General features: G+C 50.1%; 1 protein-coding gene across 1 annotated transcript in view; it reads right to left on the bottom strand.

Moving 5' to 3' along the window:
* Window positions 1–7974: 7974 nt before the first annotated feature.
* Window positions 7975–21278, bottom strand: part of METAP1D (methionyl aminopeptidase type 1D, mitochondrial) — a 48450-nt gene continuing 35146 nt past the window's right edge. Inside the window, exons 6-9 of the mRNA XM_056861189.1 lie at window positions 12589–12686; window positions 10195–10242; window positions 8485–8563; window positions 7975–8053 (exon numbers count right to left, since the gene is read on the bottom strand). Of these exons, the coding sequence (XP_056717167.1) occupies window positions 7975–8053; window positions 8485–8563; window positions 10195–10242; window positions 12589–12686 (304 nt within the window). The remainder of the gene's footprint in view (window positions 8054–8484; window positions 8564–10194; window positions 10243–12588; window positions 12687–21278) is intronic.

Genomic DNA, 21278 nt, shown 5'->3' with positions numbered 1-21278 from the left:
GGGCTGGCTGGCGCGGCGCTCCCTGGCTGGCTGGCTGGCTGGCTGGCGGGGCTCTCCGGCGGGCTCTTCCTTCCGCCTGCCTTGGGGGTGGGTGGGTGGGTGCTGGGGGGGGCGTCTCCCTCTCCCGGCCCCCGCTTTAAGAGGCCCGGGGCTTTTCACTCCCCATTCATAAGAAAACGGCGTCGGTCCCTTCGGGGAAAAAAGTCTACGCAGGATGCCGGAGCCGCGCACCAACTCGCCTAAAAGCTTTGACTCCGCCAAAAGCGATGCATATGCATGAGCCCGGCGAGCTGATTGGCCCGCCGCCTGGCAGAATCGCTCGCGATTGGCCGGACGGCGCTTTTTCGGGGGCTCGCCCGCCGGACCCGGAGCGCGCGGGGAAGGCGCCGACGGCTGGGCCGGCGCCGGGAAGCGGACCCGGGGACCCTCCGGAGCCTCCCCCCCCGCCCAGGGCCGCCGGCCCCGGGGGAGGGGGGAGGAAGGGTCACGATCCCGGCCCCCAACCCGGGAGATCTGGCCCGGAGCGGAGGGGGGGGGTCTCCGGGACTCCCCCTACCCAAGCGGTCCCCGGTGGCTAGCAACCCCCGGGAGGCGAAGAGAAAAGGAGGAGGGGATCTGTCTGTCTCCTTGGCTGGCGCCTTCCTTCTCGGAGGGAGCCTCCAGATCTCTCCCGCCGGGAGGGGAGGATCTCTGGCAGCCCTGCGCACCGAGGGCTCGGTCTCGCAGCAGGATTAGGCCCTGGTTTTGGGGGGGGGGGGACTGAGGGGAATCTAAGCAGGAATTTGCCCCCCCCAAAAAAAGCCCCCCCTCCCCTCCCCTCCCCCTCCCCACTGTACCTGAAGGAAACCAGGCAGGACCAACTTGGCGGTGGGTCGTCCTAGCCAGCGGTGCGTGTTCGGAGGCGCACGCATTTGGAGTGGGCATGCTCCGTGGAGCATTTGCTGTTGGGTTGCGTGTTTTGGTTTTTTTTTGTTTGGGTTTTTTTTTGCCAAGTGCCAAGGGGCACGGTGTTTTGAAACAAAGGCTGTTGGTGGCACCCTACCAGCCCTGCAGTAGGAACGGCGTCTTGAAGCTTACCGTAACTCAAAGGACGACCCTTCGTCCCACTAGTGGACCAAGGCGTGGGCCTCTTGGGTTTCGAGTGGGGATTTGGGCTTTCAAGCCTTTGGCCACGTTTGGCGGCTGTACAGGTCTGCCTATTTTGGAGGGGGAGGGAGACCTGATAGGTAGAAGACTTTTTGTTTCCTTGCCTTCCGTTTGGCCAACTGTGGGTGTTACACAGAACTCTTCATCAGAGGGGACAGAGAGTAAATGGATTCTTAGCTGCCCAGGGCCAAGTTGGTCTCGGGAGGCCCATGACGGAAAAGAATCTAGTCTAGACCTGTTTCCCCTTTTGGGTGCATTTCCACCATACCCATTCAACGACTGTCAGTAGGTGAAGAAAGAACTCTCCCCTAGGAAAATGGAGAATTCTGGAGGGTTCAGCCCTAGAAGACAAATCTTTCGCATTCAGTGGGTGCAGCACAGCTGAGAAGGAGCGCAGTTCCCACACAGTCCTTAGGCAAGAGCTGGGTGTAAGTTGAAAGCTGGCCTGCTCCTACGCAGGGAGGAAACCCAAGGGCCGGGAGGGCTTCAGCAGCCTTTGCCAGTCAACCGAGGGCGCCCCCTTCCCGGAACCAGTCCAACACTTCGACTGGAGGATCTCTGCATAGGATCCCACGCTCACAGGCATTCCTGGGGTGGGGGGACCGACAAGGCCCTGCGTTTCCTATCCCCACCAAGCCACAGACCCACACCCCCGGGGCTCCGAAGCGACCTCTCGACCTGACCCCGCCTGCCGGAGCACCCTTCCCCCGGGGGCTGCCCAGTTCGAAGCCTGGCGGGTGCCCAAGGGGGGGGGGGAAGAAGAGGTTTCAGAGCCTGCTGCCGGGCAAGACCGTCTGGGCGGAAGCCAGAGTGACTTTTGGCGTCTAATAATTAGGAAGCGCCGGCTAATGATTCCCTCTCATCATTTAGCCCCTGTGTGTGTGTGTAGGAGAGAGAGAGAGACCAAGAGAGCGACTAAGAAGCCGGACGGCGGGGGAGGGGAATGATCTTGCTGCAAAGTTCACACGTGCAGCTGTATTAGTTACTGATTCATTTGATTAAATGCTAGTCTCAAGTGCTCTGATCCCCAGCTGAAGGCGGCCCCATTAGCATAACACTGATGTTTAATTTTCATACGCATAATTAGCCATATATTTAACACTAATAGCGACGCGCGGCGCCTTTGCCGGGTTTCAACAGCCTGGGGGGAATAGTCTTCTTTTTCTTTTTTTAAGCCCCCCCCACATCCCCCCCTTTCCTCCCAGCTCTGGCCTGAGCTGAACTTCTTCTCCCCCCTCCCCTTCCCCGGCTACACCTAGATCCGTCGAGGGCGCGCGCCGAACCCGATCTCTGTAATCCAGCGCGCATTTTGGCAAAGGGAGAACACCAATAAAAAAAAATGAACATTCAACCCAAATTGCATCGCTGATGGCGTTACGGATATTAGCGGGGCGGTTTCCCCTCCCCGCTAGCTTTCTCCCTCTTTCGCTCGCTCGCCTCCAGGCGAGGCAGAGCAGCTCGCTCGCCCAGGGCTGGAGACCCCAGCCGGATCCCTAGTACGACACCCCCAGGAGTTGCTAACTCCCCCGGGACGCCTGAGTGCAGCGCAGAGGGACGCCTCCCCTCCGGACGGCGACCCTGCCCCACTCCTTTTCCCCCTGGCCTGGAAGATCGCCCCCTCCCTCCCTAGAGCCAACTGCGGACCGAAGAAGGGAGGTTCTGCCGCCCCCCACCCTCCCTGGGGATGGAGCCCGGAGCGCGTAAGTGACCGTCGGCGAGACCCGGTTTTGTGGTTGGGGAGAATCAGTTGTGGGTCCTGTAGACGATCTGTTCCTAGCCCCGTCCTCCCCCCTCAAAGGTTTCAATTGTGCGAAGCCTCGAAATTTTCCAGGATGGGAGAGAAAGTTTAAGCCTAGCTAACATCTGGAAGGCAGCGAAGTGGCAGGAGAACAGCAGCCCAGGATTCAAAGCACTTCCTCCGGGAGATAAAAGGAGCTCGACATTGCTCCGGATTTCCCACGGCGGTGGACATTTATTGCTAATCCGGATTGTTTTCTGTTGCTCCAGAAAGTCGGACCAGAACCAGCGGGTTGAAATTAAATCAAAAGAGTTTCGGTCTAGACATTAGGAAGAATTTTCTAACAGTTAGAGCGGTTCCTCAGTGGAACAGGCTTCCTCGGGAGGTGGTAAATGCTCCTTCCCTGGAGGTTTTTAAACAGAGGCTAGATGGCCATCTGTCAGCAATGCTGGTTCTATGACCTTAGGCAGATCATGAGAGGGAGGGCACCTTGGAGATCTTCTGGGCATGGAGTAGGGGTCACTGGGTGTGTGTGGGGGGAGGTAGTTTGGAATTTCCTGCATTGTGCAGGGGGTTGGACTAGATGACCCTGGTGGTCCCTTCCAATTCTATGATTCTATGATTTCTAATTGGCGGTTAGAAACGTTTTTGTGTAGCATTCGGTGGCGTGTTAGGTAAAGCAAGTAGGCATGTTTACATAGGGGGAGTTGTTATGTCCTGTTGCTCCCCCCTCCCCCCAAAAAGTGCCAGTGGTAGGATTGCAATTAAACGCAGGCGCAGGCCAACCCCAGGGGTTGCAGGTAAATCGCCCCATCGCTTTGACAGAGAAGTGTCAGGGGGACTCTTAGCCAGGACACAGCCGGGCTCGGCGACTGCCCGATCCACAGTCTGGTTAAGCCGGCACCGCTTCAGTTCTCTTGTGAATCTGAGCAGACTTACTAGGAAGCAGGAGCCCTCCCCTTCAGAGCAAAGGGGTTTTCAGGATTGCGCCGTCGAGTCGCGACCCTAAGGACGTTCGAGCAGAACTAGCATCTCACTGAAGGCAGCCAGAGACTTTTGAGTAAAGAGAACGGGGCTGGAAACCTGGCTAGAGATTTGGGGTTGATCTGGGTCGACCTTGCTCGGTTCCATATGCCAAACTACTCTTGGAGGGCCACCTGCCCATGAGAAACGGGGGTGGTGGGGCGCGGGGGCAGGGGAGAAGGGAGGGGGGTTTCTTGCAGAAATACGGGGATCGGGAAGCCTGAAAGAAATCCCAGCTGGTCAGCACTGGGCCCAGCATGGGGGGTGGGGGGGTGAGAGGCACCCTTTCCAGCCTCCCAAACCTCCAAAGGCAAAGCCCTGGTCCAGGTTTCTTCTCTTTCTGCTTCTGTCTCTCTCTCCCTCCAACCTTTCTGCAATCACCTTTATAATTAGGATTATAGATGTGTACCATAAATGCCACCACCTCGGTTTAATTGCTGCGCAAACAGCTTGTTACCGCAGCAGTTGGTAAAATCCTGCAGTCCTAATAAAATTAACCTTAGGGGGAAAAAACCCCTGGGGGGGGAAACAAAGATCAGCGACGCTGGTCCAATCCGAGACTCCGCCGAGAAAACGGAGCGGAGCAGGAGGCTCCGGACCGAGCAAGGGGCCCGCTCAGGAGAATTTGGGGTAGGTTTTTTTGTTTTGCTCGTAGGTAATTTCACCGGCAGCTCTTGGACAGCGCGGCAGAAATCTCTGCCTCTCCAAAGCCATTTACGCATGGGAGGTTTTGCCACTCTTTAGATGCACATTTTCCCCATCCAAATTCTCAAAACTCAACAGTAAGCCCCCATGCAGAGTTTTGAGAATTCAGATGGGGAAAATGCATCTAGAGAGCAGCAAATCCAGGGCAAAACCTCTCGTGCGTTTTTGCCCATAGTAAACCGGGAGAACAAGCTAACAAGACAAGGGGCAGATCTGATGGCATGAAAAGGCAGCCCGGTTCTAGACAGGTTTACTCAGGTTCCTGTCCTCGGAAGCCTGCTTTAGGATCACGGCCTTCGATGCAATCCGGCTGACGGGTCTTGAATCCATGTCCTCTCTTTGGCCCTATGAGATCACCTCTTTAGGCCATTTACGCATTAAAGGTTTTGCCTTGGATTTGCCGCTCTATAGATGCACATTTTCCCTATCTGAATTCTCCACACTCTACATGGGGGCTTAGTTTTGAGATTTAAGAATTTGGATGGGGAAAACGTGCATCTAGAGAGCAGCAAATCCAAGGCAAAACCTCCCCTGCATAAATGGCCTTAGACGAATCGTGCGCGATATGTTGGCCTCATTTCTTACTTCTGTATGAGAGGAGTAGGCCTGATCTGGTATGAGCAAAGGACCTCTAAATCTTTTTTTTTTTTTTTGTGGGGAGGGGGAGATACACGTTGCAATACAGCTGGCATGGAGAACATAAGGGCTATTCGAATTCAAGCTCTGTTTGGTTTTCTTTGATACCAGTGGGACAGAAGTGCCATCCTGGGCGGAGTTATTCTAATGTAAACCCCTCCATTCCAGTCAGCTCAGCCTGAAGTTGTTGGAAAATCTGCCCTTCCTAACGGTGTCACTTGCCTACACATTAAGAGGGGGGACCGACCACAGAGAGTCAGATAGATAGACAGGACTCGTGAGGTATCTGTAGTTACACCTCACCCTCATTTCCTGTCCCCTTTGATGTTTAGAGATGTATTGTCAGGGAAACGTCCCCCTCTCTCTTCCCCCTTTGCCATCATCCAAGCAAGACCTAGCAGCCGGGCGCTCCGCGTCCAGGCCTTCCCACCCCAAGATGGAGTGGAAGGCAGATACCCTTTTATACCTAGAGAATTAGCAAGGTAGATCAGGATAGTGAACCGTTGTTTGTCCTTTCCTATCCAATGTGTATTTCAACAATATATGTACTTTAGTTTGATTAGAGCAAACGACTGCTCCTTTTTATTTTCACACATGCACGCATGTGTAGCTTCTGTTGATGCCAAGCTTAAGGCACTCTGCTAAATACCGGAATATCCACTCGATAGATATTCCAACAGAAGTCCCCTGACATTAGAGTTGCCCCGCCAAGCACGTGCCTGAGGCAGGCTGGATCGTGCCTGGCTGCCAGCGCCAGCAAGAGACTCTCATGCCTCCCTCCCAACCTTTTCCAGGAGGATTTCAGCCAGAGCGACTTCCAAGTTTGCTTCTCCTCCTTCTGAAACCCGCCTTGCTTCCGAATCTACTGGGCAGCGCTCAGGAGACCAAGAGCCTAGAAAGAATCCCCTTTCACCAGCGTTTTGAAAGTCCCCTCCCTCCCTCCCTCAAAAAACCAAATCCATCGCGAGGATGCACTTTTTATTCTCCCGCCCTCATGAACTGGATGACACCCTAGCAGAGGTTTCCCGGGTACGTCTGAATGGGCCCGCTCAGTCCACGTGTCACAGTGGGGAGGGGCCGTGGCTCAGTGTTAGAGCATCTGCTTGGCATGCAGAAGGTCCCAGGTTCAATCCCGGCCTCTCCAGTTAAAGGGATTAGGCAAGTAGGTGATGTGAAAAACCCCTGCCTGAGACCCTGGAGAGCCGCTGCCGGTCTGAGTAGGCAATACTGACTTTGATGGATTGAGGGTCTGATTCAAGATAAGCCAGCTTCATGTGTTCATGCGTGCACAGTCCCGGCTGAGGAAGGGGGAATCACGCCCCCCCCCCACATTATCTTTCCTTCAGATGCCAGGAGCGCCCCTCGCAAGTGAAAGACACAAATAAACTTAGGGTGCTTTTACACATGCCGAATGATGCACTTTACAAATGGATTTTACTGTGTGAAACAGCAAACTCCACTTGCAAACTATCATTTAAGTGCATTGAAAGTGGATTCGAAGCGCATTATTCAGCATGTGTGAAAGTGCCCTTAGCAGCCCGCCGCTAACCCTACCTGACACCCAAGTCAATCTAAACGCGTGGGTTCGGATCCCTCCAGTGAAACGTCTGCCTCTTCCCCCCCCCCCAGTGGGGGTTGGTCTACGGGGCGTTGCGAAGGGTGGTGTGATCCAGAGCCAATTCCTTTGAGGTCTCAGCCCCTGGAGGTATCTCCTTCAGCCTGGCGAAGCCCAGCCGCCCAAACAGACTCAAGCCCTGCAAGAAAGACGGGTCTGGCTCCAGGGGGGAAAGCAAAAACCCACCCCGGGGGCCGGTCTTGGGCCCTCACATGAGAAGCCCCCCCCCGGCTGGGGAGGGCTGGCCGTTTCCCGGGAGTGCCGGGAATCCGATGCGGCGCGCAGCCCCTTCCCCTGGGGTGTCCGGACCATGATTAGGAAGCCCCTAATTGCCCCTCATCAGCCCCTTCTTCCTTCCTCCCATCGGACAGCTGGCGCTTTGAGGCCCGAGATCAGAGCGCGCCCCCCGCCCGGCCCCTGGCCCCAGTCCCAGCCACCCAGACCAGATCAACACTCTCTGCCTGGGGGTCCATCTGACAGCAGGGACACCCCCCCCTTTTGGGGCAAAGAAGGAAAAAGACACCTGTTTTGCAACATGCTCCTTAAAAAAAAAAAGTTACACGCCAAGATGAACAGGACAAACACGCTCACAAACCCAACCCGGGGGAAAGGGAAAATGACCCCGATGTGCGAACTGCACATCCTTGGGGAAGCCAGAGGCCGAAGAGGAGGTCCAGAGCCGGAGGGGTGTGGAGACGATCCCGAGGCTGGCTTGGTTTCCTTCCTGAACTCCTCGGAGGACCATTTCTGGAGCTCCCCGTTCCTTCTTCCCAACACGGGAAGGCGCACCCCCAAGAAGCCCAAGGCAGGCGTGCACCTCGCCTTCTCGGCGCTCTCTCTCACCGCCGCTTGGCACCTCCTACGGCTGGGGGCAGGGCGACTGTTCTCGGGGCCAGTGCTCCCTTTGGGAAAAGAAAAAGCATCCCGGTCCGCTCAGCTTGACAATGTCATCTGACCTGACAGGATCTGCCCTTTCGGGATTTCTTCCATGCCGCAGCTTCTGCCTCCGGCCCAGCCCCGGCTCCCTGGGCGACCGACTTCCCAGGGAAGGACCCCGATTGCAGGCCGGCCTGCCAGGATGCCACGCAACCCTCGGCCGGACGGCCCTCTCTCAAGCCTCTCCGGCCGCTCGGGTCAGGATTTCTGCTCCTCTGGAAGTAATGAGGATGGTGTGCTCGAACTGGGCCGACCTGGAAGGGACAGACAGCGATCAGCAAGGGAAGAAGAAGAGTTTGTTTTTATAGGCTGACTTCCTCTTTCACTTAAGGCAGAATCAAACCGGCTTACAATCACCTTCCCTTCCCCACAACAGACACCCTGTGAGGTAGGTGGGGATGAGAGAGCTGTGACTAGCCCAAGGTCACTCAGCTGGCTTCTTGTGGAGGAGTGGGGAAACAAATCCAGTTCACCAGATTAGCCTCCTGTGAAGGAGTGGGGAATCGAACCCGGTTCTCCAGATCAGACTCCACTGCTCTTAACCACTACACCATGCTGGGAGCAAAGGGGAGCAGGGAGAGTAGATCCACCCCCCCACTTTCCCCCTTTGGTAAAGAAAAACGTCCCACGGAAGCCCCCTCCCGTCGCCAGGCCCCAAGGAGAGGGGCAAGGAATGAACAGGCACCTTTTATTGTCCACCGACACCGCGGTCCATCCGTCCGGCAGGGTTTTAAATTCCGGCGACCCTTCCATGATGATGGGCTCTGCAAGGGTCACAAACCAAAGGCCGGGGGGGTCAGAGTGCCCTCCAAGCTTGCCTGACCCCTCCGGCGCCGTAGCCTGCCCACCTCGGCCCAGCCTTCGCATCTCCCCCCCAGCCTAAAACCAAACCCCACACCGAAATAGCAATTCGCAGCGCGCAGGGCTCGACCTGGCGCGCCTCTCTTCTGGTTTTAAAGCCTGCAGAAGGGCATTTTAATCAGGCTTTAATTGCGATCCCCATGGATCATAACAACCGAAGCGCCAGCCGCTCCCCGCCAACCGGCGGATAGGTTGGGGGGAAATATGTGGTGGTGGTGTTTTTTTTAAAGCGGGCTTTAAAATGTTTATTAAAATCAGCAAAACAACAATTTTCTTATTTCCCTCTAATTGCCGCGCCATTTAGGCACACCGCTAGCGAGGAATACATTTCCCCCCTCCGGCACCCCCTTGGAGGAGCTCCGCGATTGGTATTTCGCCCGTTCCCTCTGACGGGGGAGGGCCGGGGCCCAGCAACCCCGAATGCGAGGCAGCCTGAGGGATGGAAGGGTGCCCCCTTCCTCCCAGCTACGGGGGTGGGTGGGGGAAGAGACCCCCTCCTCCAAAACACCTCCGCCAAAAACCTGGTCAAATCCTAGAGGTGGAAGATTGGTTTCCCCCTTCCCCTCCTTCCCGATTTCATCACCTTTTTTGCTTGCCCCGAGGCCTACCCCAGAGGGTTGTTGTGATCTAAAAGAAGGCTTCGAGGACGCTCACAGAGCTTTATAGATTTACTCAAAATTGTTAAGACAAGCCTGAAGCATCACAGGGCCCAAGTCCCTTACAGGAAAGATGTGCAGCCCGATCAGAGGTGGCAAGGGCCACGAAACCTACCTGCTCCAGAGCAAGGTGTGCAGGCGACTGCCACCTGGTAGTGGAATAAAACAGAAGTCCCTCGGGGCCCCTCAAAGGCAACTGATCGGCTTTCATGAGCCATAGCTTGACTTCCACAGAAACGCTGGAGTGTCAATCCACCAGGTAGATGGACACGCAAAACAAAACAGGCGGAAAGGAGGTTTGACTCCAGTGCAACTGACCAAGTGGGGCTCTGACTCGCAAAAGCTCCCGCTGCACTGCACATTGGTAGGTTTTAAGGCTCCGCGGGGCTCTTAAGAACATAAGAAAGGCTCTGCTGGATCAGACCAAGGCCCATCAAGTCCAGCAGTCTGTACACACAGTGGCCAACCAGGTGCCTCTAGGAAGCCCACTAACAAGACGACTGCAGCAGCATCGTCCTGCCTGTGTTCCACAGCACTAAGAGCCTGCTCCTCTGATCCTGGAGGGAATAGGGATGCATCATTCTGCAGCTGCAAACTGACCCGATCCTAAAAACAGGAGGAAACACACCAGGGCTCCGAAAGGCCAAGCGCTGCACTGTTGGCGACGGGGAACTGTAGGCGGATCGGAGCCTCCTTCACGCGGGCCCAGATGTCAAGAAACGAACATATTAAAAGGGCAGCTTTCCCATTAAAACATACTGCTTTCCCGGCACACCAGCCAAGGCACCCGCATCTTTATACACAGGATGTACCCCCTTGGTGTTCTAAGCGAGGGATTCAGGGTCTTCCTCGCTCCTTCGGCACAAACGGGAACTCACCTATTGTGAACGCCATGCCCTCCTCCATCTGCAACCGGCTCTCGTTTGCTATGAAAGAAAACATAACAAACAAACAACGGATTAATTAAAAAAGAATTTGCAATAGACAACAGCGCCAGTTTTAGCCAGCGCGCATGGCGCAAACTGCCAGAGAGTATCTCCGGCTCTCCAAGGATCCCTTGACAGATCGGTTGAGGGGGGGGAATCGAACCGGTTTAATAATCTCTCACTCCCACGAGCCATTGCTCCCAACCCGGGATAGTTCGGCCTCAGAAGGCGGGTCCCCCCACCCTTTCTAAGGGCTTCCCAGGCACAGCTCCAACTCCGTGGCTTTGCTGTGGAGGGCAGAGGAAGGGAAACCCCCCCCAACTTTTATTTCGAAATCACCCATCCAATCCCTATTCTGGCTTTGTAAATAAAATCACACGTCAGGAGAGGCAAAAGGGACGCGAACCAGACGCTGGGCTTATTTGCTTAATTAAACAATATTTTTGAAAGAGAGATCTCCTTTCCCTAAAGTAAAGGAATCCCCACATCCTTCCCAGGCTAGAGAGTCTTTCTGTGCGAATATACCCTGTTCCAATAACCGGGCTTACGTCTGAGTAGATGGGTAATCACAGCAGGTTGACAACTATTTTTATCAACTGGGATTTGTATTCCAAATTCTCTACTAGATACTACCCTTACATTGCGTTTAAAAAACACTTTCCTTGGAGTAAGAACCATTGATTAGCATAAAATTTACTTCTGAGTAGACCTGCTGATGATTGCCCTTTACTCGTCTTACTTTGCTTAAGAGCCCCTAAGCAGGGTATGTGCCCTTGTAATGGACATTGTTTATTATTTTTCATTAACAAAAAAATTGGCATTATTTCTTCTTGGAGAGCAGCGGTTCCCAATTCTAATCTGATGGAGAATGCAGACCAACAAACTGAGTCTCATTCAAGGTGACAAGAAACTTGGCACTTCTGATTTTCTTCCACTGTCAGCAATAGTTCACCAGCTCACCTTAATGGTGTGTTCCCTCCTTGAGTCGCCTCAAAAATTAACAGGGCGGCACAAGCAGCAGCCAAAAACACCAGCCAGAAGAGATAGAATCATAGAGTTGGAAGGGACCACCAGGGTCATCTAGTCCAACCCCCTGCACAATGCAGGAAATTCCAAACTCTCTCCCCCCCCACACACACACACAGTGACCCCTACTCCATGCCCAGCAGATGGCCAAGATGCCCTCCCTCTCATGATCTGCCTAAGGTCAGAGGATCAGCATTGCTGACAGATGGCCATCTAGCCCCTGCTTAAAAACCTCCAGGGAAGGAGAGCTTACCACCTCCCGAGAAGCCTGTCCCACTGATCTCACAGGCCAAGCAAAAGGGCCCCACCCTGCCTCCACGCTGCCTCATGGGGAGGGCTCCTTGATTTCTGCGCCAGAGCTTAGCACCAAAAGACCAAAAGGGTTTGCTGCACCTTGAAAAGTTTGGTGGGGCGCCATTTTCTGCTAATTAAGGAAGAGCTGGAAGCTCCTCATGGCGGCTCATCCCTGGTTGTGGTTCACGAACTCAGGGATGATGCAAGACAAGGACCTCATGGGACACTATGAGGATTCAGGAAGTGGCAAAACTGCAGGAAGCTGACGGCCACCTACTGTCCCAAATCACATCCATTAATAAACTCTCCAAGAGCGGCAGGTCACTTCTCACACAAACACAGAAATGCCTGTTTTGACGGTGGTTCGCTTTCTCCCCCCCCCCCCCCCCACGCTCCCTTGGGCCCACACAAGGAGCCCAAGAGGACAGCAGTGCCCCCTTGAACTCACAGAAGGGGATTCTCCTGTAGCCAACCCAAACCTCAACATGGAGAGGAAGGAGCTGGAGTTGGGAAAAGGGGGAAGAGAACAACGGGAACCGCATGAGGCCTCTCCTCCAGCCTTTTGTTTGTCTGACATTTCCCCCAGCACAATAATAATCCCACTGGCCCATTCACACGACTGTAAAGACAGACTGCAGCGCCTCCTCCTATAAATTTTATTGTCACCTTCCCCCAACCCTTTGCTTCTTTATTGGCCAAGAGGAGAAGGGCCCCTTAACGCACCAGAAAGGTTCCCTGGCTTGGAGGGCCACTGGCAGCCAATGGAGCCCAGCAATCCTTGTGGTGTTGGTGTGGCAACCAGCACCCATGTTGTCATCACCAGGGCCTGGGCCAAGCAGCCACTGTGGCCAGGCCTGAACTACTGGCGGTGGTGGGTGGGGTTGAACGTCTCTAGGCTCAGCTTGCTTGAGGGCTGTTTTAGCATCCCAATCCCCCCACTGCCAGGGGCCAAGTCTCCTTTGGGCTAAATGGAAATGTAACACAGGTCGCTCATGTGAAGAGATCTCCAAAGGGGAACTTCCTTACCATGATGCCAAACTTCAGGGTGGCCGTGGAAGAAAGATCCTATCCCATGCCCAACGAAGTGAGGACAGACTTGAAAACCATTCTGACGAACTATATCACTTTCCATGAGAGCCAAAATAAAAACATTAGAGAGAGAGAGAGAGAGAGAGAGAGAGAGAGAGAGACTTCAGAATCCACGTAACAGATAAAACAGAACTTTTCTTGTACAGATATTCTCGCCCATTAAGAACATAAGAGAGGCCCTGCTGGATCAGACCAAGGTCCATCAAGTCCAGCAGTCTGTTCACACAGTGGCCCAACCAGGTGCCTCTTGGAAGCCCACAAACAAGACAACTGCAGCAGCATTATCCTGCAGCATTATCCAGCTGCATTAAATCATTAGTATACAATGGTCTCTTTGAAACGAGTCACAATTCTCCAGAAAGAACTCTGCCGAGGATTGTTTTTTAGATGGCTGACCAGACATTCTCGATCAAAATCATCTTAAAAATTAATAATGCTGGCAAAGCAGGGGGATTCTTTCCAAAGGTGAACACCGCCTTTCAAAGTCCACTGTTACACTGAAAAATTTCTGTGCCGGGGTAGGGAAATGGGAAAAGGGCACTTTCAGCTTCTCTTCAGAACTTCAGGAAGACAACCTCAGTTCACGAATCTTGTATTTCAGAGAGTTATCCTGACACTTCGGTCACCTTTTAAAAACAAAGTTGCATTTGGGAACAAGTGCAGATGATGCTCCAAAATGCCACCAAGCATCAGATCATCCTTAGAGTTAATGCAAACACTGAAATCTAATGCGTGAGAAAAAAACATTTTCTTTGAAGAGTATGCCCACAGGTTGATATGATACAAGACTGCAGAACTATAAATCAACCCTAAGCAGAGTTAAAAGGTAAAGGTAGCACCCTGTGCAAGCACTGGGTCATTACTGACCCATGGGGTGACTTCACATCCCAACATTTACTAGGCAGACTATGTTTACGGGGTGGTTTGCCATTGCCTTCCCCAGTCGTCTACACTTTACCCCTAGCAAGCTGGGTACTCATTTTATCGACCTCGGAAGGATGGAAGGTTGAGTCAACCTTGAGCCGGTTACCTGAAACCGACTTCCTTTGGGATTGAACTCAGGTCGTGAGCAGAGCTTTTGACTGCAGTACTGCAGCTTACCACTCTGTGCCACGGGGCTTGTAAAGTCCAGGAGCTTAGAAGGGTGCAGTTCTGCTTTGGCCTCTACTATCAGCGTTCTTATTTAGGGGATTCCAAGCTTTACAACCTCCTCAGAATACTATTTCCTTTCCACCCCCAAGCTGTCATTTTCCTTTAAGGCTGTCATCGCAGCAACTAGCCGTGAGACGGTGGTGAATATTAACCTTTCTGCTTTTATTTCCCCCAAAAAACTGATTGAACACCTCTCTCTCCTCCCACGCTGCTTTTACATGTTCAGATATATACAACGGTGCTATACTGCATCCTTGCCAATGTGGATGAGGTCTCCATAAAACTGCTACGCTGCGTTCAAAGAGTCCTGGAAACCATTAAGCCAGAGGGGCACCAAACTACGGCAAAATTTGGAGCAAGAGATCAAAGAGCCAGTATAAGAGAGCCCATTTACATAAGTGGAAATATACAACCTCACATCCTTAATAATTGACATGGTGATGAATAATTCATAAGCTTCTGCACCCCAAATACTGGGTTGTCGTGAGTCCTTTGTTGGGACTTGCCATACATAAAGTCTCACAATCAGTAATAAATACACACAGCAGCAACCTGTGCTATTGGTTTAGCACACTGGCATGTATCTGTGAATGGTTCCTACCTGAATTACTAGTAACTATTCACTGCTATTATTTCCCTTTCCGTAAAATATCTCTAAGAAGCCTTTGAGTCATATAAAATCCATTACCTGCTATTCCCTTTCCGTACTAGTTACTCTAGCATCCCACCTACTTCTTCAGAATAGTTTAGCATAAAGGTTTCATTTTCTTTTTCAAAAAGCCACATTTGGTTCCACACTGGGGCACATTTGGCTCTAGAGCCATAGGCCTTGAGCCACTGTGGTCAAGCTCTCACAAGAAGATGGATCCACAAAAGGTCAACATGGATCTACCAGTCACTCAGATTCTCTCAGGCTAAACAGATCATTAGCAATAAAGGATAGCCCTATATGAGAGAGGGACAGTACAAGCGCCCTCTTGAAGCCTCATCACATCCTCATTACAGTTGTCCAAAACAATCATGGAAGTCCTGAGTGGACTTCCGTGGACACCGTTTACTTTAAGAGAGAGCCAGCGTGGTATAGTGATTAAGAGCGGTGGTTTAGAGCGGTGGACTCTGATCTGGAGAACGGGGTTTGATTCCCCACTCCTCCACAAGAGTGTCGGACGCTAATCTGGTGAACTGGATTTGTTTCCCTGCTCCTACACATGAAGCCAGCTGGGTGACCTTGGGCTAGTCACAGCTCTTAGAGCTCTCTCATCCCCACCTGCTTCACAGGGTGTCTGTTTGTTGTTGGGGGGAGGGGAAGGTGATTGTAAGCCGGTTTGATTCTTCCTTAAGTGGTAGAGAAAGTCGGCATATAAAAACCAACTCTTCTCCATCCTCATCCACAACTATCCAAAACAATCGTGGAAGTCCTGCACCACACCATTTACTTTAAACAATGTCTAAATTTAAACATGGCTTTGTTTCACTTTACATTCCCACCCTCTCCCATTGGTAGCCAGTTGCTGCCATGTTTTAAAGATGACAGACATTAAGTACCCTTCAGGTATTCTGTCAGGGATTTGATATCACTATCACAACCTCAAGGGAACCTCATTGACTTTCAAGTCAGTTGAATGAGAATGCAGGGTTCCAGTTGATTCAATTCCGGCTTGACAAAAGCCCCAGCTGAGCTCTATTGCACCATTACAAGGCTAGACAGGCTTGTTAACAGGCTGCCCTGTGTTTTATCTCCTCCTTCCCCCAAGGAACCCAGGGTGGTGTATGTGGTCCCCTGCATGCTACCTTTGAAATGGGCAGAGAGTCACCCCCTATCCCTCTGAGCGAGCAATCCTAAGCAGGTCTACTCTGAATCCTACTCGAGTCTATTCAATGGGACTTGCTCCAGGGAAAGTGTTTGTTCGACTGGCAAATGCACAAGAAGCCATCATGGCAAGCAAATGCTTTTTGGAGATCAATATGGCAGTGACTCTTAACAAAATTCTCTTTGGCGCGCTTCACCTACGATCCCCACCCAGGATTCCACTTAGTCCAACATAAGACCTTTCTTCTCCAGTTATTGACAGCGTTCGCAGGTGTTTAAAAAAGGCAACATGCCTAACGCTTAACATTCTTACTGATTCGATTTCAAATAAAATCAACCTATTTTCACTCAGAGGTGAAGCCTTTCTTCCTTTTACAGTCCAGCGACACGCAGCTGTCTTGCACCAAACCGTGTATCTGCACCTTTGCTTGAGAATCAGCCGCCACCGTAATAGTGATGTCTGTACAATGAATGGTATCTCTGTGCTGAAAAGTGGAAGAGTGGAGAACTAGGTCAATAACTTTTAATGACGCTCACAGATAACACCTTGAATGGATTTTCTGTTGTTGGTGCCGTCGTCGTCATACAGGTCCTATAGATTAGCTACCGCTCACCTACCACCCCCAACAAAAAATCTTTAGCTATTACAGTATTTTGTTTGATTCTGGAGCACTGCAGAGTATAGATCTCAAAATGTATGATAGCTGAAATGTCTTTATGGATCTCCTAAATACTCACAGGGAGTTAAGTAAAGGCACATAGGAACAGGGAAGTTAAAAATGGGGTGGGAGGGGGAAGTGTCTTCGTTTCGAGAGGTTTTTAACAGATTGTTTCACAGAATAGTAAAAAAGACACAGAGAGAAAAAAGAAAAAGAGATGTAGAAATAAAAAAGAAGCTGGAAAGTGATTGTTTACTCACCAACACATAAGAAGAAACAGCCCCCCCAAAAAAATCCAGAAAATGTTGGACATCTGACAAGAACAAGCAGCTGATTTCTTCCTCCATCACACAACCTTATCACTAGACTCTCTTTTGTCTGTCTCTCCACTTTTCTCCAAGTGCCTTCCCTCATGCCAACATAATTTAATCAATTTTCTATTTGGGTTTCTCTGCATTCTTCCTAATATTGAGATGCTAATAGAGCCTGTCTTTTGCAGGCTTACTCCACACTGAGGGCTTTTCTAACACGCAATTAAATATTTCAGATCCTCAAAACATTCATTATTTCATTCATTAATTTAGCTGTAGCTATTTTTTGTAGGTAAACGTAGGTACACTGCTAAAAATGAAACATAAGTGACCACTAGCTTGATAAGGCCTGGATTTTCAGTTATCCTTACCACTCACCAGAGGATCTAAGAGTGGAACTGCATGTTACATGTAGCTCTATTAAGCATAGTTCTGTGATTCTCTAGAGGGAAGGGATCTGAGATTTCTTTTTTACAGAATGCAGATGGTGAAGATACGGTTTTAAGGAGGAGACTAGCATGAGGGAAAGAGCTATTTCCCCACCATAAACTGTTCCCATCCAATGGGCCTCACTCTGAATTGGCTTCCTGAGAATGCCACATAGCCAGTCATATTTGGCTATGTGATGATACCATTAAAAGCCAATTTAGAGCAGGGACAAAGCTTCCTACCAGCAGGGGAAGAATATTCTTGCACCTGTTCACAAGTCTCTTGGCTAATCAAATTTTGGGGGGGAAACACTCCCCTTCCCATGTGGCTCGTTCCTGATCTAGAACACTGTACCGTTTAAAGTACATGGGGTCTTTATTCATTTGTGGTGTCTGTTATCATTGTACCACGGTGACCTGGCAATTCAGGGTGAAGTAGGGAATGCCTGAATTTCACATGTTAATTTGAACTAAATAATCAAATCTTTGACTGGATTATACAATAATCTATATAATCATCTAATACACTAACAGAGAAGCCAAAGACGGCTGTAGAGGTACAAATAATATGACAAATTCAAGCACAGAACATATGTTTGTGGATGTGACAATTTTGCCATTTTGTTACAATCCTCTGCAAGAAAGAGGGGGAAAACCTATGAAATAAATATATGCTGCACTTAAAAAAAAATAGGCCAAGATACTAGTTGCAACAGGTATTTTTAAAAATAATAATCCTCTTGTCCCATCATTCTCTGTTCTTGTACAGTATTATAGCATGCATAAGGCCAAGGTAAATGTTCAAAAGTCATAATGCGACCACAACCACTGTGATCTTAATTTTATTTTGGGGTTCTATAAATGTATTTTATACTTATTTAGAAACTACTTCAATCAATTTTAACTGGAGAGTAGGGTATATAAATGTTTTAAATAGACCTATGGAAGTTGGCAGGGAAGGCTGAAAGCACGGTACTACTATTGTATTGATTATCAACTGTTGACTGTACATGTGCATTAGTGTACATCTCTACGAGGTGTGGTGTGTGGAAGAGAAAACAAGGTACACCATTAAGGCATGTGCTGGGAATGCAAAAAAGGTGCAAACTACGCATCCACAAATGTTCAAAGACCTCCACTCGCCTTGACTTCAATTTCAGTTGTTGTTTTCAAGGACACTGGGGGAAATATTTTGTTTTACATATTTTTGGATGATTTCTGAGAGGAGTCGTATCAATGGGAGACTCAGCACGCGATTCACACGTCCTTTACCAGCACTTCTGAACTCACTGTCTAAGTAGTTTAAGGAATGAACTTACAGCTAAGCAGTTCCCCCTTCATCCCAAGATCCCCCTATTCCAAGTTGCGACATATAATTCTCAAGTCATCCTCACCACAGGTTCAGGCATTAATCTTGCCGAAGTGTGACCAGTTTGTAGCTCAGCAAAGATAGGAATGTGTGTTCTTCAAACCACCGTCCACTGGACTGCACAGCCTCCACTGGGGCTTGGTTACAAGTTTATTGCGGGTCTGCAGGGAACAGAACTCTTAGTGTTATAAATCCTCTGATCAGAAGAGTGGTACACTTCTGAGCTGCACATCTCGCAGAGTTTCTACCCTGACAATAGATGGGAATCTGCCTAAGCGAAGGCTCCTGCTGTGTTACAGTACTGCAAATTACACCTGATTGAAAAGGGGCAAATTTCCCTCTCTTTGGCTTCCCATTCTGCAAAAATGTTGTATGGCTACACATACCAGCAACTGGAACTCAGAGTATTATCCTCATCTGCTCTCCCTTGTTCAAAAGATGATTCGTTGTTTTCTATAACTGTTCCAACCATTCAATTCAAGCGTCTCCCAGGACAGTTAATATAGAGAAGGATTTTTTTAAAAAATTTCCTTCTTTGGGCAACAACAGTATAAGACCTGAAATTTTGACTGAACTGGGCCAAGTGATCAAGGTATATGTGCTAATCCTGTTCTTGACCTGCAGAACAAGCAGCATGAGCGCTTAAGGTTGCTAGGGGATGTCATGAAAACAGATAATTCACAGTGGGTAGCCGTGTTAGTCTGTCTGCAGTAGTAGAAAAGGGCAAGAGTCCAGTAGCACCTTAAAGACTAACAAAAATATTTTCTGGTAGGGTATGAGTAATACTGGACAGATACATTGACTTCGTTGTAGAAAGAGCAATGCTAAACTGCTTCCAAAAACTGCACGTACTCAGGTTTCCCACTGTGCTGAACTCCAATTTGCCATTTAGAAAACAGTAATGGCAACAAAAGAAAAGGGGAATTCCACCAAAACCAGACGCAGAGCATTTGTTGTTTCCAAACCAGTAATATCCAGACCCCAACTCATAAACACACATGAAGCTGCCTTGTACTGAATCAGACCCTTGGTCCATCAAAGTCAGTATTGTCTACTCAGGCCGGCAGCGGCTCTCCAGGGTCTCAGGCAGAGGTCTTTCACATCACCCACTTGCCTAGTCCCTTTAACTGGAGATGCCGGGGATTGAACCTGGGACCTTCTGCACGCCAAGCAGATGCTCTACAACTGAGCCACAGCCCCTCCCCTTTAATTTCAGCAGTATGCACAAATGCCAGGAGAAGCCAACTTATGGCGACCCCTTAGGATTTTCAAGGCAAGTGACATTTAGAGGTGGTTTGCCATGGCCTACCTATGCATTGGAACCCTGGACTTCTTTGGTGGTTTCCCATCCAAGTACTAATGAGGACTAATCCTGCTTGTACCAGTTGCATTCTGAAGTCAATGCTTTATCTTATAGGCTGTTATCCATCCTGAATGCTGAGAAACTGGGTGCTTTATGGCCATGATCCAGTCCCAAAGTGGATATAGCAGCTACACAGGGAAGATTCCTATAGGCTTCTATAAAACTCTGCTTCTTTCCTCACCAAGTACAGGCAGACCCTGAGAGGAAGGGATGATGAGGGACAGGGGACGCATGCGCATTTGCTGCATTTCATGAACAGCCTTTGTGCCTCGCACATCTGCACATGGGACTTATGGAAATCTGCCTGTAGGCATTCACAGTGAGATTAGATCGTACAGATCTGAGCATCTGAGAACGTTACAATTAGATTAATACCTTTTAGTTGAAATAAATACCCCAAAGGCATTTCAGCAGGATGAATTGCAGGAAGAAGAGCTGGTTTTTATATGCCAACTTTCTCTACCACTTAAGGAAAAATCAAACCGGCCTACAATCACCTTCCCTTCCCCACAACAGACACCCTGTCAGGTAGGGGGGGATGAGAGAACTCTAAGAGAACTGTGACTAGCCCAAGGTCACCCAGCTGGCTTCATGTGGATGGGTGGAGAAACAAACCCAGTTCACCAGATTAGCGACCCCTGCTCATGTGTAGAAGTGGGGAATCAAACCTGGTTCTCCAGATCAGAGTCCACCACTCTTAACCACTACACTACGTTGGCTCTCAGGAAGACCTCTGACAGCTCATAAGATCCTGGCTGAGTGTTCGTCTCTCTTCTGTTGCAGGTACTAAAGGCCTGGCCAAGCGAGCTGAAAGTCAAAGGACTCTTGACCTTCAGCTCTTAGGGCCAAACTACATGATATGAGTGGCATTCCCTGGGCCTGACCTGCTGCCATTGCAGCCACACACTAGCTGCAAGGAATGTCATTTTAAAAATGACAGGAAGCTGATTCAGCTCAGAACTTAGGCGTGGAGGAAGGGGTTATGCATGGACCCAACTCACCCAAAAAAGTAGAGTGTTGTTTGGCCCCTAGCCTGAAGGAGGTAGTCCTAGTCCTGGCCAGGAAGACCTCCTGGCACAGACAGCCTCCCTTTTCCCTTCTCCTGTTTAATTGCTTCTTCTGTACTATTGTACTTTCTTTTAGAATCATAAGCAGCTGTTGGTCTTCGTTGTGGGGGAAAACAGGATATAAATGAGTGAATGAAAAGGACTACATCTGCGGACTGATCAGTTTGCACCAACATCTTCTCCCTTCAGAACTTTTCAGACCCTGTTCCGACTTCTCTCGTTTCAGGAAATTAGATCCTGCACTACTCAAGGTGTGGTTTCCCCAGTGGTTGCAACACACTTCTAGAACAATTTTTGCAAGGAGGTCAGCAAATCACGGCCTAGTTTTAGAAATGCTGCTTGTATAAATTATGTGTCTAGTTGAGAGAGAGAGAGAGAGGTATTATCTATGTATTAAGGTATAGAGAGATTTCCGCAGAAATAGTCAAAGCTTTAATCTTAGACAGGGCAGAGCTCATGAAACCTGTT

The sequence above is a fragment of the Euleptes europaea genome, chromosome 15 (genome assembly GCF_029931775.1).
Source record: "Euleptes europaea isolate rEulEur1 chromosome 15, rEulEur1.hap1, whole genome shotgun sequence".
Taxonomy (NCBI): Eukaryota; Metazoa; Chordata; class Lepidosauria; order Squamata; family Sphaerodactylidae; genus Euleptes; species Euleptes europaea.
This window is presented reverse-complemented; position numbering and strand designations above follow the sequence as displayed.